Source organism: Rhodnius prolixus, unplaced genomic scaffold (assembly GCF_049639745.1).
Source record: "Rhodnius prolixus isolate KJV_2025 unplaced genomic scaffold, Rpr scaffold_9, whole genome shotgun sequence".
In the NCBI taxonomy this organism is placed as follows: Eukaryota; Metazoa; Arthropoda; class Insecta; order Hemiptera; family Reduviidae; genus Rhodnius; species Rhodnius prolixus.
In genome coordinates, this window is record NW_027411604.1 from 2,416,051 (window position 1) to 2,433,818 (window position 17,768).

At 34.7% G+C, this 17,768-nt stretch overlaps 1 protein-coding gene across 7 annotated transcripts in view; it reads left to right on the plus strand.

The window, feature by feature from the left end:
• Nucleotides 1–17,768, plus strand: part of MICAL-like (protein) — a 113,454-nt gene that overhangs the window by 73,386 nt on the left and 22,300 nt on the right. For 4 of the 7 annotated variants that reach the window (XM_074128897.1, XM_074128899.1, XM_074128900.1 and 1 more), the window contains 3 exons: nucleotides 4,961–5,118; nucleotides 14,160–14,344; nucleotides 15,642–15,733. In XM_074128897.1, the coding sequence (XP_073984998.1) occupies nucleotides 4,967–5,118; nucleotides 14,160–14,344; nucleotides 15,642–15,733 (429 nt within the window). In that variant the 5' untranslated portion in view covers nucleotides 4,961–4,966. Of the gene's footprint in view, nucleotides 1–3,437; nucleotides 3,666–4,960; nucleotides 5,119–5,850; nucleotides 7,555–14,159; nucleotides 14,345–15,641; nucleotides 15,734–17,768 lie in introns of those variants that run through there. The other 3 variants (XM_074128895.1, XM_074128894.1, XM_074128901.1) reach the window with 3 other exon arrangements.

Consider the following 17,768-nt stretch of genomic DNA (forward strand, 5'->3'; position numbering starts at 1 on the left):
AACAATCTAAACAATGGGTTACCAAGGGGGAATCTGCGCCAAAAAAGGCGAAGACCGTTCCTTCGGCCGGAAAGATTATGGCGACTGTCTTTTGGGATTCGTTTTGGAATAATCCTCATCGACTATCTGGAAAAGGGTAAAACTATTACAGGTGCATATTATTCATCGTTATTGGACCGTTTGAAAAACCGAGCTGCAAGAAAAACGCCCACGATTGGCCAACAAAAAAGTCCTTTTCCATCACGACAACGCACCAGCTCACACCTCAGCAGTTGTGGTCGCAAAATTAATGGAAATAGGGTTCCAACTCGTTTCACATCCCCCCTATTCTTCAGACTTTGCTCCCTCGGACTACTATTTGTTCCCCAATATGAAGAAATGGCTGGCGGGAAAAAGATTTTATTCAAACGAGGAGGTGATTGCAGAAACGAATGGCTATTTTTCAGACTTGGACAAATCCTATTATTCGGAAGGGATCAACAAACTAGAGCAGCGTTGGACGAAGTGTATAAGCCTAAAAGGAGACTATGTTGAAAAATAAAAAAGGTTTACCCCAAAAAATTAAGTAGTTTTTATTTTTGCAAGGACTTTTCAAACGACCCTCGTAATAAAGAAGGCAATGGGGAGGTTATTTTTTGGTTTTATCTGGATTCATTCTGAAAAATCTGAGAACACTAGTGCTGCTATCTATGAGAAAATTACGAGCTTCTTGTGTTCGAATTACGTGTAATTGATTAAATGTAATTTGATAAGCATTAATTTGAGTGCTGTTTATTTGAATAGATTTGCCTTTTATTTTAATAATATTTCAAATTCCCATTTCTCTCGCAACGGGAAGGAAGCAATGTCACTGAACGTCCTTAAAATGATAAGAAATTTATATTATGATAATATTAGGCTACTGTAAACCAAGCTGCTGTGGCCATAATTTAAAAAAAAAAAATATCAACTACTCAAGAAATTTGGGAGTTAAATTATTTAATCTCTTAAGAAGGAATCTATTCCGCCACTCTCTCAGAAGAATATATCCAATAAAAGTTGTAGGTTTTTGAGTCTATAATCAGTGCAGCAAGTTCAAATAAAATCTTAGGGGGTCTTTCAGCGAGAAAATCTTGAAAATAAAGGAAAAATACTATGAACCAAGAATCTGTTTTTCTCTCAGAGACTGTTTTAATGGTTGTGGCCAATTGGGACGCCCATAATTATTTTTAAAGTTTCATGAAAGTTATAAAAATTGCAAAATGTTTTTCGAAGATTTAATAAATTTTTAAAACCATTAAAGATGTTGTCTTCTTTCCCAGAAGAGTTGACTGTCAAAGTGAGAATATTTTATTAAAGTGAATATATAAATTAGGCGATCAGTAGGTCAGTGGCGTAGGAAGTAGTGTATTATTACAGCTGACTAGTTTTTGGCAGAGTTCATCCGGTTTGTTTTTTTATATAAACTAAATCTGTGTGTGTGCGTATAATCAAGAAGACTAGTTCTTGATCTTCCTGTTCTAATTATTTTTTTTATTTTGTATTTTGTTCTTAAATCTCGTTATTTTATGGGAAGCATCATACTTACATGGAAATTCACTTTATTTATTAATATTAAACTTTATTATAGGCACTAGTTAAAAAATTGCCCACTAGTAAGCACTTCCATCGAATCCAGAAATACACTTTCAGCAATTTTGGAGTCTAATCTAACGCCCTTGTTCTGGGTGATGCTTCCTGGGGTCAAACACAGCATGAGGGTTATGCCCTTGCTGTGCAAACAAAGAACCAAAGTGACTCTAGGTTTGGGCAGGAATCAGATCACTCTGATTACAGGCCTATTCACAGAGCACGGAAGGTTCAGGAAACACCTGCACAAGGTAGGGCTTATTAGCTCGGGGAACCGTTGTGCAGATTGTGGTCAGGAAGAGGAAGAAACGGCCTCTCACCTGCTATTCGATTGCGTTGCACTCGAGAGGCTGCGCTACAGATATCTTTGGTACCTTGAGACCAAAGGAGATTATAGTGCAGAAGGAACTGGTAGGGAAAGCCCTCAACCTTCTCAGAAGGGGAGGTTTCACCTACTAGACTCAAGGGAAGGCCGTGGGGCGTGGGTCCCGTCCTGTCGAGTAAAATCTAAAAAAAAATCGTAACGCCTTTGTTTATCAAAAATATAAGAGGGACCGATAAGGATGCTGTGGTGTGTGACAGGTAGTTCCCTTAAAAAATAATTGCGTACTGAAATCTCTCAACCAACATCTATCACCTTTAGGACCTACATCCCAAAAACAAACACCCTCTGTTCATCTTCGTTTCCACAGAGAATCTGGGTGGGTTTCAAAGGACGGTGTCTCCTCCTCCGACAACCAGTAACCACCAGTCAACCAAATCTTCTCTGAGGAGCAACACCAGTCCTTCAGGTGGTGATTAGTGTTATCTTCATCTTCATACCATAGAATCTGCTAAAACCATCATGTTTCTAGTTCTAAGCTTCATTAGGTGTCCAACGCTTCGGATAATGCTACCAAGAGGAAATCTCGTCACCTCAGCCAGCATATTTCTATGAAACTTAGGGCAAGCTGTCACATCTTAGGTTACAATTGCTTAGATAGATCTTTGCTGTCTCAGGATTATACTGTCTGGTGACGGTTATCCACGAAAAGGAAGCCAAAATTAATATTCAATTTTTAAATTCCTTTCCACACTAAGGGAAACATTTCACTGCTTCATTCCAATTAATTTTTATTTAAATAAAAAGAATTAATTATATAGTTTTATTATAAATTTACTTAATTGTAATTACATGTATTAAACAGTGTTTTTATTTGCAAGGTAACGTTATTTTTCTATTAATTATAGAAGTAATTGTTGACAATTACAATTATTTACATTAACTTTTAGTTCAATGCCATATTTAATTGTGGCAGTATTTATAAGAAACAATTATCTAAACTTTCGCAATTTCCGTTTTTTTAATTTTCTAAGTTGTTTACATAAACAGCCATAAATAAATTAAGCGTGAGACAGCGATCGAAACTTCCGGCTGAGATCAGCTCTTAGTAAGCAGCTTCACTCTATAACATTTCATTCTACTATCTAATCTCCCTTCCACATAATTACCATTATCTTTAAAATAAGTGAACACTCTTTCATCAGGGCTAAACTGGCCCAGGATTCTTCAGCGCTATCCTGAATTGTAGAATAGCTGACGAATCCAAGATTTGCCAACTTCTAACCTTATATTATTTTAAATATAGAAATAAAAAGGTACTGACAATCAAAGAAAACTCACTATTCCAGCATTAAGTGTTCGTTGTGTTGTAACTTACAGCATAGATTACAGTAAAGAAAATTCAGATTTTCTTTAATTGTTCAATATCTGCCCAATGAAAGCGCTGTTGTCGCAAGTATATTAGATAACCAGTTAAAAGTTAAGGTTAGTCTAGTTGTTACTATGGAGACTACAGTGCCAAACAACGGCAATGTTACTGGTAAAAATTGGGCGTCTTGTGCAACTTAATTCTTGTGATGAAAATTGTTTTTGAAGTAAAGAAAATCCTTTATACAGGATTGTGAAATTACCTCAATTGGACAAGAAATAACTGTAGTTCAGTTATTGTGTTTAGTAGTTTTGAAAGTTTTCCTTTGCCAATTTCACAATGAAACTAATAACCTCACATTTTAAGGTATGTCCATATCATTTTAAGTATCGTTTAATAGCACATTGAGTTCTAATTAATGTGGAATAAGTGAAAACAAGGATTTGTGTTTACTATAGGTAATTAATACTACAAAATATGTTAATTGATTTTTCGAATGTAATTTAAAGAAACTGACCCATTAACGTCGACCGTTATCTCTTAATACTTTGTCAATGCCATATTTAAATTTTGTGCCCTATTTGTGATGAAGAAAAAATTCTGTATTCTCTTCATTCCTTAGTTCACAAATTGTAGTTATAACTTTATTGATTTAAATTCCCTAAAACGTTTTTGAAGCCCCTAAGTTTAAAGAATTTGTTTTTATTTTTAAAAGTTTATGGGTTTTAGCCACCAATTATTTTCTTGCCTGGGAATTAATCGAAAATGTAGAGACATTCCCTGGTACATGGTTGTATCTAAGTTTTGGGCATTGAATGGGTTTTTTTACCCATTCCTTTATTGCTCTTACATTTATTATGTCATAGCGTGACTTACTCAAGTGAATCTAGTTTTGTAGTGTGTCTGAATACATTTTTATTTTTATTTAGTTTACCTCAGTGCTGGTCTGGAAAGCAAAGATTTCAGCCTTGAAGTATTGTTCATTTCCAAGACTGTTGCCTTCCGTTCCGTAAGATATTTTGGTACAATCTGTATAGTATACAGTACCTTTTGTTTAGTGCACGCTACAGTATTTGTTCTTAATAATAAGCTCATTTAGAGTCAAAACTGTCACCAGATATAAGATACTTATACAATTAAACTTATACAATTTATAAAGCTCGCGATTTCCTTTTAGCAGATCAATGTATGAGAAAGTTTTCCCCTGGGAAATTGATTTTTTTGAAGGGTAGAAATAAAAAAGTTTCAAGGACATTCAATTAAGAGCCCAACTAAAAGGTGCAGGCAGATCTACCCTATACCTATGTTTGTGTATTCATGACTAAAGAAATCGGGTATCCGAAAATGGGAATTTATAGAATAAGTGTTTAAATTTGGATAGAGATTGTGAAAAATATTTCCTTCACACATAACACCAACGTAGTTCACAATAGAGCTACTGAAGACTGCAGCATCTGTGCCGAAACGTTTGAAATTGAAATTTGAGATTCGCAAACAGATCGAAATTCAATCTCGTAGTCATTATCGAAAGAGAAGAAAAGTGTGTATAATTGAGTGAGAAAATATTACACCAACTGTATTTTAAAACATATTTTATTTAATATTTATGTACATTTTAATTTTTATTGAATGAAATTCAATCTTATTCTTTTCTGTTTTAGTTAACCATGGGAGAACGACGCGGTACAAAAGCTTTAGAGACTTGGTGTAGACGAGTGACGCAAGGATATCCTGGAGTTAAAGTGGAGAACATGACAACCTCTTGGCGAGACGGTCTGGCCTTCTGTGCCATGATACATCACTTCAGGCCGGATCTCATGTAAGTACCGTCATCCTCAAGTATTCACTTCTTAATTATATCTCTGGGATAGGTTATGAAGAAGGGAATTTGAAAGGAGAGAGAGAAAAGGATAGAGGCAAAACAGTTTTACTCGACTCTCAGGCTAGGGATGGTTTAAGCCCTTTTTTTGGCCAGAACCATTTTATGGGATAAGAGGTTAGGATTAGTGACAACATTCTAAGAGCACTGTAACTTTAAGTCTTAAATTCTTTGCTCACTATACAATTTATATATATAAACTATGCAAACAATACTGTGTTTGTTTAAAAAGTGTAAAATATTAGTCTCCCCAAAAAATTATGCAAATAAAAGAAATAGTGGAAAAAAACTCTATTTACACAAGATACGAGTATTTAAAGTGAATATTACCTAGGACAAAAACATTCCATGAATGCTGTAAGAATTGTGTACATAAATTTTTAAAAACGTTTTAATTTGTTTACGTAAAAAATAAACAAAGCTTCGTTTGGGTCAATAAGTGAGAACATTTACATAAATTTTTACTTATGTAAGGGTTCATTGTTTCTAGTTTTATACAAAAATGTTGGGGGCTGCGGTTTCCTAACCTTTTCTTTTGTCACGAAACTTTTTTTTTTGTTTATTTAGCAATTTACTATCTGTTTATAATTATATAAAACAAGTATATATGAGTGAATATGTGAATGGCTCTGAGAAGGAGAGAACTACTCAGAGGTGGCACTGTACTGGATACCCGTGATACCTTTAGACCTCGGAGGAAGTCTCGGGGCGACTGGCAATTCAGTCGGCGTGTTGGATTGCCAGAAATGACAGTAGAGGCGACTGATTGTACGAAAGGATTAAAGCAGTTAGAGAAAGCTCTATGGAACTTGCAATATTTGGTCTTAGCTGGCTGATGTACAAATTCCCATTTGAATGTTGTAAAGAGTCACGTAGAAAGGAGCGTCAACTAGATAGTCGCCAGCAGATGTTGGGAATAGTTTTGGTTGGAATGTCCTGAACTGTTCGTAAGATTGTACCACAGCTGCAATAAGTAAGTCCAAATAGGTTGGAGGATAGTGTTGTGCATCAATTGTTTGAATTCTATTAGCAGTTTAGTAGTGCGCCGTCCAAGTAGTCTGCACAGAAGTTTCCCAGTTTGGCGTATGTCTTGAAGAGCCCAAGGAAACCCATGTCTGCGCAAGAAAAAGAAGTCTCAGATCGTTTCTGAAACTTAGATAATATTAATCGTGAAAAAATCTTATTTGATTAATACTCAATAACTTAATTTATCATTTATTCAGACCAGAAAGTTATCATCGGTACTATTTCGAATTTAGCCTTTAATTTATAATCCGAGCATATAGCTGTACAAGCCTTGGAATAAGTTTCCTGAAATTTGCCTTATGACACATGCTCTGTGCTGGTACCAGAATAGCTTACCTTCCTGTTTCAGAACTGGTTAAAATTAGGCTGCATTGGTTCCTGCGTACAAGATCTTTGCCTATGAGTAACGAATGAAAGCATGGTTCCTTGAATAGTGAGAATAAGATATCATGTCTCTTCTCTTCTGATCTATGATAAGGACCAATAGTATAAATTCACCTCCGTAGTTCGTCTCAGTCTAGTTACATGTCAATACGAAAGCTCTTCAGGATTAGTGATTTACATCTTTTTTCGAGAGTCAAAAAACTTGTTAACCCAATCGTAAAGATAAATTCCAGTTGTTATTTGAAACTTTGGCATAGAATTACTAGGTTACAGAATCTAATGTTAGGATTTCTTTTCGACAGCAGCTTTTCGCTACTCTTGATTGTTGTCGAAGAAATTTGGTTTGTTTACATACATACACAGCTTATGAAAAGTCTTGGAAACAGTCTTAATGGTAAAATTTCAAAGAAACTTCCATTTTCTTCTGACAGAAATTCTTTCACTATAAAGATGTTGTAATCAAAAATTATTCATATTTTCTTTCTTGAAACCAGGAAAAACAATTTTTTTTTTTAACGCCAAAAAGCTGATTAATAGAATAAAGTTATTAAAAGAAGAACACCTTTTAATCTCTGTAGATGGCACAAATTATTAAATTTTAATTTGTTGCATAAATCATACAAACAAAAAATACATTATTATAAATTTAATCATCTTTTATTAAATTCAGTAATAAATAAATATAACTATTACGTCTTTTAAATATTGTATAAAATTTGAGGCAACACTGTTTTATAACCTGAAAGAAAACCTTCATAGTTCTTATTACATACAGGTCTAACCTCGTGGTGTGGTGTGTAACTTAACGGGTTATTGAAGTACATTTCTCACCAAATTCTCCTAGTAAAATTCAATCTATAGCAGAAACAGAAAACTAAAAGATAACTTACTGAAAACTTGAAAATATAATTTAGAGCAACTAATGAACAGCAAGATTACCAATCATTGCCAGTTATGGAAACAATTGTAAGTAGAAAAACCATTATTATAATCAAAAGTGATTTGCAAACATTAAATTAATGTATAACTTGGTGTTTTTTAAGTAAATTTTGTATACTTCTAAAGTTGAAAGTTAATCCAATGTTTCCAATTCAATAAACAAACGTACCTAACCTTTCGATGTTACGTTTAAGTTAGGGGTTTATCTTTTAAATTATTAAAACAATTGCAGAAACAAATTTTTAATCAATACTTGAGGAAAGTGTTCTTAATATTTTTATAGTAATTGGAAGTTATAAAGAAGGGTATCTTGTTGTGCGGAATCTATGAATTTTATCGTGGAAGACTCATTAAAAACAGCTGGTGTACCAGTTAATAAGAATCCTGGTTATTTACGGCATCATTTCTCTGCTCTTAGTCTAAAAAAGAACCTTTTCTTTTTTTAAAATTCAGATTATATTTATCTAAATTAGTCAATTTTGTAAAATAATTATGCATTTCTTCACTTTATTACCCACGGTTTGCTAATTAAGAGCAAGAACTCGAGCTAAAAACAAAAATCAAGGGTTCTAGCCCAGCTATTTCCTATCCTAAATGTTAAAAAAAAAAAAAGGGTGAAGTATCCGTTAGAGACGAAATTATATGTAGATATGAAAGAAGAGTAATTTTTTGCTTCTTTTTTTTGCCAGTTAAGTGAATTGTTTTGAAGCCAAACAGTTATAACTGCTTGCCTCCTCCATTAACAGGTAGAAGTTATAGTTGCTTCTTTCCACTTCGCCAGGTGTACACATAGTTTGATGGTTTACCTTTTAATGGTTTCATGGTCGAATTGGTGGCCACTCTCCTACAGCAGGGGCGGTGGTGATTTCCTATGTTCAGAATTCCCGTTCATTAAGAGAACTTTTACGATAGTGAAGGCGGATTTGCATAATGGAATTCTCTGGTACATGGATTGGAATTACCAGCGCGTGACATTATATATGTGTGTGTGTATGGGCAGGGTAACATCGATTTTCCGCGCTACTCCTTTAGATAGACAAAAAAAAATAATAAAAGAGTAGAGTACTTATTTTTAAACTTTTCCAGAGGGAAGCCAGCTGTACTACTTTCATTTAATGTTACATTTAGTTACAGGACCCTATTAAGGAGATAAGGAATTTGGCCAACTTGGTTGCAATTAAGATTTTGTTCTGTAAGTGTACTGTCTAGTGTCACCAAGATCGGCAACGCTGAATTGCGTTTGCGGAGATAGTTGGGAGAAAAATCTAGCTACTTATTGATAGATTCTCCATCAGTGCTTTAAAATCAATCATTTGTTTTACTTTCTCCTGCTGAATTAGGGTATGAGGAATCATTGCATTCTGTGAATTATTTTTGTGTTTCGAGTTTTCAGAAGTATTAATAGTTTCCGAGATTGCTTGAGTCCCAGAAAAGTTGGCTTAATTCATACGGATAATGTTGATTTTATCCCACCGTAGCACACGTGTTTCCCTGATCGATTTCGTACTTACATCCATCATGAGAGGTATTTTGCTCAGTTTGTGCAGTGATTTCTTCTTCACTCATGCTTCTTTCTCGCACTACACTTGCTGACAAAGAGATAGAATCAACATACAGGCTGCTACAGATAAAACCAACGATATCCAACACTGCAGATTACAACATTTGAATATTTCTAGTGAAAAATTCAATAATGCAAATTAAAAGAACCTTTCTGTATATGCAGAAAAAGTGATTAAAGAGGCTGGTGAATTGTGTAAAATGGAAAAGAAGAAAAAGACAAGGAAATGGGAGTTTTGAAAGTGGGTGGCCCCCACCAAGGATGTGTGTGTGGTGTTATGTAAAAGTAAGAGGGGTCAAATACCTGTTAGGACAGGCTGGTGACCTAGGGGGTCGTCCCAAGGACCTACTGCACTGACCTCCTTTACAATTTATAATCTTACATTCAATATAATAACTGCAGCCCATTCTCCTGGCATAGCCTCCTTCCTTGTTTGCTTTATTTATATAATTCTTTAATGTTCGCAAAAAAAATGTGCTCTTAGTAATTTTGTTGAAAGTATTAGGTAACGCATCCAAGTTGGTTATGCAGCTAATTACGGATGAAGTAAAAATGCAGCCATTTTAGTTTATAAAAAATTTATTGATAAAAGAAATTATTCGTTATATTGGATAACTCCCTTCCATCGGGTTCTCATGAATTCCGTATTTATAAACTTATTACCTCATGTATGGTTATCCTTAGTAGTATAGAGTGGTTTTTATCTTATTAATCATTAAAGATTACGTGATCTTTTGGAAGTTCACCAACTGCTCGCTACTTAAGTTTCTGAAGAAAGCTCTAGTTCTACTTCGATCCGATAATTTCAAGAAGTAATCCTATTCGATAGCTACGCTGTGCTGAGTTAGTTCTATGTCATTAGAGTAGGAATTGAGTAGGTAAAGCGTTGTGACCAAACTCGAATGGCCTTGGCAAGAAAAATTAAGGTCACTTTATTTTTTAGTCCAACGTCAGTCATGTGGTTGTTGTGGCTGGAAATTTGGAGGTAAGACACCTTTTATGAGGTACTCCTGAATTCTTTGTTGGATCCAGTGACATAGGAAAGCAGAAGAACTAAGCGCTGAAGTGTGTCCTCCCTGGCTGGTAAGAAAGACAAACATCTATCTGGGCAAATTGTAAGTAGAAGAGATCTGCGCCTATATCTGGGGGTCTGAACAAAACCTTGAACTGCCTATCTCCCAGTCAGTTTCCTAAGGACAAAGTAGCCGGATTTCGGAAAAGCAGAATCGTTTCCACTGTAAGTATCTGCAGATTTTTTTTGCGAGTAGATTGCGAAAACTCCTGATAAACTTTGTTTTCGGCAGATGCTTGAGTAATTATCAGGTGTTGGTGGTTTAAATCCTCCCAAGATTTTTTGTAATTTCTCTGGAAGCTTAAGTATTGAAGGGAGTGCTGTAGGGTGAACGCTGATTTCTTCCGGCAAAATTGTTCTTTAACGATCGTATTGCGCTAGATCTGCGCCTCCCTTAAACAAAAAAAAAAAAAACAAGGTTCGTGTGTTAGGCTGGAATATCGCTCGTACTGATTAAGTAGGAGTCCAATTCCTGTACATCCTTTGTTGGATAAAAATAAGTGATGAACATTCAGAATGTATTGTTGCAAGAGAAGTAATTTCTCCACTAAGGGAGTGATATGAATGTTCACTTACAAATTAAATCTTATACTTTAAACATAAATAGAAGCGAACAAAAAAAGAAATAGTAATGGCACCAAAATGATTTCTATGAATATTTATAAAAAGCATTTTAGACAAATTAAACGTATCCGCAGGTTGTAAAATATATTATTAACAATATAAAAAGAACTGCATTCAAACTGGCCAGTCATGGTGAGTACGCGTAAGTAATTGAATACGCTATTATGTTTTTCAATAAAATGCTGCAAGAGTTTGTGTTGTTCCCATGTGCTGTGCGTTAGTCTCCTAGGTTTTGTAACGTGTTTCCCACAGAAACAATATGAACTTAAAAGTAGGGTTGGTGCTTTTGTATGAACAAACAGTAACATTGCATCAATACCTATCTACCTTCTGAGCAACTGTAGATGTTATTCTGTTTCATAATAATCATAATAAACTTATAAGTTTATATAAAGTATTAAAAATATTTACAGGATAATATAAAAAAAAATTATTCCTTTAATTGTTGAGGACAAGTTCTATTTTATATTAAGTAAACGTTCCCAAAATCACGACTAATAATTTTTGTAGTTAGTTTAAAGCTATCCGATATGTGTTCAGAAACAGCACTAGCATAACTTAAATTGTTCCTGATGATTTTAAAAGTATGTTCAACCAAGAGTTTTTAACAAATAGTAGAGGTAATATTGACAAATCTGTGTAATTCCTCACAGTTTTTTTGTCCACCTTTACTGGCGGGTTCTACTTTTGTTACCCGATTAAGGTTGTATTATTTTGTGGCTTTCGTGTCAAAAGTGGTCTTCACAAAATGAATGTGTTAAGTACGAGGGTCGTTTGAAAAGTCCGTGCAAAGTCAGAGAGATAGCATCACTGGCGCGTATCGAGGTTATGTTTAGTTAGTAGCATCTCTTGGAAGAACACACACCAAGTTTCAGCCAGATCGGTCTATTTCTTTGTGTTTGGCATTCGTTTGAATCGAGGAAGTCGAGTGATTTTCAAAAAATGGACGAAAAAGAATTTCGTGTGTTGATTAAACACTACTTTATGAAAGGCAAAACGCCTCAGGAGACTAAAGAGAAGCTTGATAAACATTATGGTGACTCTGCACCTTCGATTAGAACAGTATATAAGTGGTTTCAAAATTTTCGGAGTGGCCATATGGGCACAAGTGACGCTGAACGTTCTGGACGCCCTGTTGAGATTACTACTCCAGTAATCATTGATAAAATCCATGACATGGTGATGGATGACAGAAGTGTGAAGGTGCGTGAGATTGCTAGTGCTGTGGGCATCTCGAATGAACGGGTACATAATATTTCGCATCAACATTTGGACATGACAAAGCTATCCGCAAGATGGGTGCCGCGATTGCTCACACTTTGACCAAAAACGAAATCGTGTGAAGTGTTGCAAGGACGGTTTGCAGCTGTTCCAGAAGAATCCGCAGGACTTGTAAGCGTCGTTTCGTCACTGTGAATGAAACATGGATACATCACTACACTCCTGAGACCAAAGAACAATCTAAACAATGGGTTACCAAGGGGGAATCTGCGCCAAAAAAGGCGAAGACCGTTCCTTCGGCCGGAAAGATTATGGCGACTGTCTTTTGGGATTCGCAAGGAATAATCCTCATCGACTATCTGGAAAAGGGTAAAACTATTACAGGTGCATATTATTCATCGTTATTGGACCGTTTTGAAAACCGAGCTGCAAGAAAAACGCCCACGATTGGCCCACAAAAAAGTCCTTTTCCATCACGACAACGCACCAGCTCACACCTCAGCAGTTGTGGTCGCAAAATTAATGGAAATAGGGTTCCAACTCGTTTCACATCCCCCCTATTCTCCAGACTTGGCTCCCTCGGACTACTATTTGTTCCCCAATATGAAGAAATGGCTGGCGGGAAAAAGATTTTATTCAAACGAGGAGGTGATTGCAGAAACGAATGGCTATTTTTCAGACTTGGACAAATCCTATTATTCGGAAGGGATCAACAAACTAGAGCAGCGTTGGACGAAGTGTATAAGCCTAAAAGGAGACTATGTTGAAAAATAAAAAAGGTTTACCCCAAAAAATTAAGTAGTTTTCATTTTTGCACGGACTTTTCAAACGACCCTCGTAAATTTATACGCGACAAGATATTATTTTTTGGTAAACAAAAAACCAGGTTTAGCATGATGTCTGATTAATTAATGTAAACAGTTCCATATTTACATTGCTAATTAAATGTTTTTCTCCAATGTTTGATGTTGTTCTCCAGTATTTTAAAATTTATTGTTAAATTAACAATGAAAATAAAAATTATTGCATCAAAATAGCCTGAAAGAGAGAGATAAAAAGTATAACTTGATTATTAATTAAAAAGCTCGCTAAAACACGAATAAGAGCAAACAGTTCTGTTCAAAAAGTGAAAGCTTCAGCCATCTGCCGGCAATACAAACAACTAATCCGCTCTTGTTTACATGCACTTACCCATTCTGTCGGTAAAATAAACAACTAATGTTGAAATTAGATTCTGTTTATTTTTGCCTTTGCCTTATTTTTGGATTAATTTTTTATTGCGATTATATACATTTAATTGTAAAAGCTTTAATTTCTAATTAGATGCAGAGATGAAATTAATAATTTTAATGTTAATTATTAATTTAAACTTAATACGGAAACTAAAAGAATTCTCATTCTTCAAATATGTGATATAGTTTTTATTTTTTTAAAAAAATCTTCTATTTATATTGGTAAATATCATTGTATATTTTCTCTTTTTTACTCTCTTGCGAAAAGAATTACTTTTTTGAGTTCATTAAACTTTCTTTCTATCAGAAAAGATTGAAACTATAAAAAAAACTTACCAACATAGCTCCATGAAAGTGCTATGTAAAGGAGATTCCTTTATGAATTTATTAAAATTGAAAGAAATGATAAAAGCATTTGTAATGGCTGTATTCTTGATAATGTCTTGTTAAAGAGAGAGAACCTTCCCCCATTTGGAGTGAGTAGTTTTTTAATAGAACTGTTTTTATAACTTGTAAATCAATACCACTTTGTAGTTATCACATTACCTAATCTTGTTTTGTTTTTAAAAGGGCTGGCAGTTGTTAAGTACAAATTAGGTTTTTTTAAAACTAATGATATTTAAATTTGTAGTACATAAAATGAATTAATTCTGTTCTAATTTTGAAAACAATCTTGCTTGATCACTCATACGTCATTTTTTGGGGTAATTTAACTTCTTTTTTTGAAACATACAATTTGTATTAAAAATTAAATTTACGAAATTGAGTTTTTCGACTGATAGATTGACTGCCCAAATTGGGATATCCCATACGTAATTTAAGAAAGGACTACTACTGCACCAATTAAGGATAGGATATCAGTTATATTGTACTCTGATCTCATGATGCCTTATTCCAATTAATTTTTCTTCTTCTTTTCTAGTGATTTTTCACGACTGGACAAATCAGACATTTATGGAAACAATGAACTGGCGTTTCGAATAGCTGAACGTCATCTTGGCATACCAGCACTGTTGGACGCTGAAGATATGGCTGAATATCCGGTACCAGATAGGCTGTCCATATTAACATATTTGTCACAATTCTACCAAGCGTTCGCTTCGAATAGTAAGTGTTAATAATGTTTTATTATTATTATTATTAAATGGTAATTTAAAGATTAATTGATGTTTATGTGAAAGCGGCTTTATGGTTGGGTAGGTTTGACTAATTGTTTTGCAGTCATCATTTTACAAGGATGGATTAAGAAATATGTATGTGTGCGTGAAATTATGTACCAAAAATTAAGTAAAAATTAAATGTGTAAGAACAGGTGTAGGGTGTGAGAATGCAAATGGATGAACAGGTGTAGGGTGTGAGAATGCAAATGGATGAACAGGTGTAGGGTGTGAGAATGCAAATGGATGAACAGGTGTAGGGTGTGAGAATGCAAATGGATGAACAGGTGTAGGGTGTGAGAATGCAAATGGATGAACAGGTGTAGGGTGTGAGAACGCAAATGGATGAACAGGTGTAGGGTGTGAGAATGCAAATGGATGAACAGGTGTAGGGTGTGAGAATGCAAATGGATGAACAGGTGTAGGGTGTGAGAATGCAAATGGATCAGAATAAACGGTGTGAATTTTCTCATTGAAAAATTTAAAATACGAGTAGAATAACTGGTTCATAAGAGGTAAACGTCATCATAGTTTTATAGTTTTTTTTTTTTATAATTAATTGTTACTGAATAATTAACTTTTGTGTAACAAATCAATGTGCGCTATTACTACATCAAATGCTAGATAAGTATTAATTAACATTCATTCACAGATTGCGCAAGTTTCCGCTTTAATTTAAATGAAAGAAAGGTTTTGCATTTTTTTACATTTGTACCTTTTTAATTAATTATAATTAAAATTAGGGTTCATATAATGGAATAGTGCGTATCCATTATTATTTGTTTTTAATTAATTTTATTCAATTAATTTTATATATTTGAACTCCCCACTTGTGAGCATAAAAATATAATGTACGTAGATATAATATGTGTTTGATGGAATACGTAATCATTGCGATTAATTGTGGGTGCATGGAGGAAGAAAGTAGTCTTCAGTTTTAATCAGTTTTCCTTCTTCAACTGAGGCTGTTATCCTGTGTATGTGATTATTTGATTTAAAAAAAAAAAAAATTTAAAAGATATTTATATAACTCTGTGGCCACCGTGTTTGATATAAACTTTAATTTTTTTAAAAATCAACTTGATTCCATGGTTCCTTCCGTTTAAACTGTTATCTTGACGTCATTCAAGTTTTAGGCTAGCCTGTGCGGAAAGTTTATATACCCGGCTGGAGGTCCTAGTTGCATTCGTTGATTGCATTATCATTTTTATTTTTTACTCATTTCTTGTATTTTTTTTTTATTACAGGCTCTTCACCCATTAAGAAACCTTCATCTGATTCTCCAGAAGACTCTTTAGTGTCACTTGTACAGGGAAATGTTCAACAGTCAACAAAGATGGTAAGTGTTTAGAACAAAAATTAATGTAAATCTTTTCAGAAATTAATTTGATTTACACTTTTTCCATTTATTTTTAATTTTTTGACTCTCCCTCTCTCTCAAAAAAAAAAAAAAAGAAAAGTAAAATGCACGCATTTAAAATAAGCACTTAGAATTTTCACAAAATTTTCTTAAGTCCCCCACCCCCCCAAAGAAATAATGAATAAAATGATGTTTCAAGGAAGATGGGATTAAAGGAAAATTATGTAATTGTAGAATATCTTAGCTGGAGCAGTGAATTGGCTGGGATTCCCCAGCGTCAATTTGACGCCAATGTCAATCTCATTTTGTAGTCCTTTGTTTGTACCCAAGCTGAATATTCAAAAGATCTTGATTAATCAAATTGTTGTTCATCACAGTCTGTACGAATCGATACCCTTTAATAAAAAGTAAAGTAAAGTAATCGCCTATTTTTTCAGGCGGGGCTTAACGTCCCAACTACCAATTAGGTGTCGTGGACGGAGGCGACTAGCAAACATTATTTACTGTAAATTTCTTTTATTAACCATTAAATAAAATCCAAGGCCTCTAGTCCGGGTACTACCCAGTACCACAATGCATATTAGCTTTGCAGGTCTTGCCTCTAACCGTAAGGCTACCGTGGTCTGATACCCCTTAACAAGGCAATGTTGAGCTTTGTCCTTAGTCCCAAAAATTGTGAGGATTAGCAAGAAATAATGTTAACGATACTCTTGGTACGTTTGAATTGGGCCCTGCAATATTAAATATCTTGTTAAGCGTCTTGGAAAAAAAAAAATAGTAACTTGACAAGCATTATTTCTACTAAGTATTTAGATCAACATTTGTGGGATATGATGTCAGGAAGTTATTACTGAAATGACAATGTGATGATGGGTAACATCGAGAAAATAAAAGCAGGTGATAGATATCCAATAGCAGATCAAAACTAACAAGATCTTTCATTTGTCCCTAGTCTTGTCCTCGAGATCACACTTCACAAAGTAATGTCATCTATCAAGTGGCTGACTTAATACCACATACCCAGCATAACTGAGCTTTCCAGTATAATCTAGAATTGGGGGCCCCTCCATAAGAAGGCCCCCCCCATTGTGCTACCCCGCAGAAAACAGCTCCACGTTCTCCATTAATTAACCTTGTTTCAAAAAAAAATTGCAAAAGGACAGAGACAGGACCCCGGAGACTGGGCTCCGGTTTGACTGGCATGATGAAGGAATCGTTTTCTTTGTAGTAGACAACAACCCACTAATGAGTCTGGGCCTCCTCAATAAGCCCTCCGCCAGGCATCCCTATTTTGTGACGTCAATTAATGAACTTGCGACCGTGGCAACACCATCGATCCACCATCTCGCCTTCGGCCGGCCAATCTTTCTTAGACTGTGGATCTCCTCGTCTTTCAGCACTCTCCTGGCTATCTCGCCTTCTTCCATTCGAATAACGTGTCCTGCTCATCTTAGCTTTCCTAATTTTATGAACCTTACCTCATCTACTTCCTCATATAGGCTATAAAGCTCCTTTGGTTTTTTCCTTTTTCTCTATATCTGCCCATTACATTTCCCACATTGCAGTTCCGCAACTAGTCTTACCCCAAGGTTTTCTTAAGAACCAAAAAAAAAAAAAAAAAACCAGAGCCTTCATAGAGTTTGATTTCGAGTACCACAATAGGTCAGTGGATCACCTTAATTGAAACATTTTATGACTCGTATTTGCTGTTTACTCGGATGACACTACTAAACTGTTAAAGTTTTAAGGTCCATTTCGTTGTTCTTTCTGAGTAGTTGGTGGAAATGTGTTTGTCAGATAGTTTATACGGGTATTACCTCCTAACTTAATTTCTTAAATCTTATTTATAGTATTTAAATAAAATAAATAAATAAATAAATAGAACTGCCAGTAAGAGGAGGAAAATAAATATTTCACATTATTCCATGCAGTTTCCTTCCTCTTAATCTTACTCATTTAGATCTTATCTGGGCTGGAATTTCGTGCCACTACTTTCCTCCTCTCTGTCTAAACC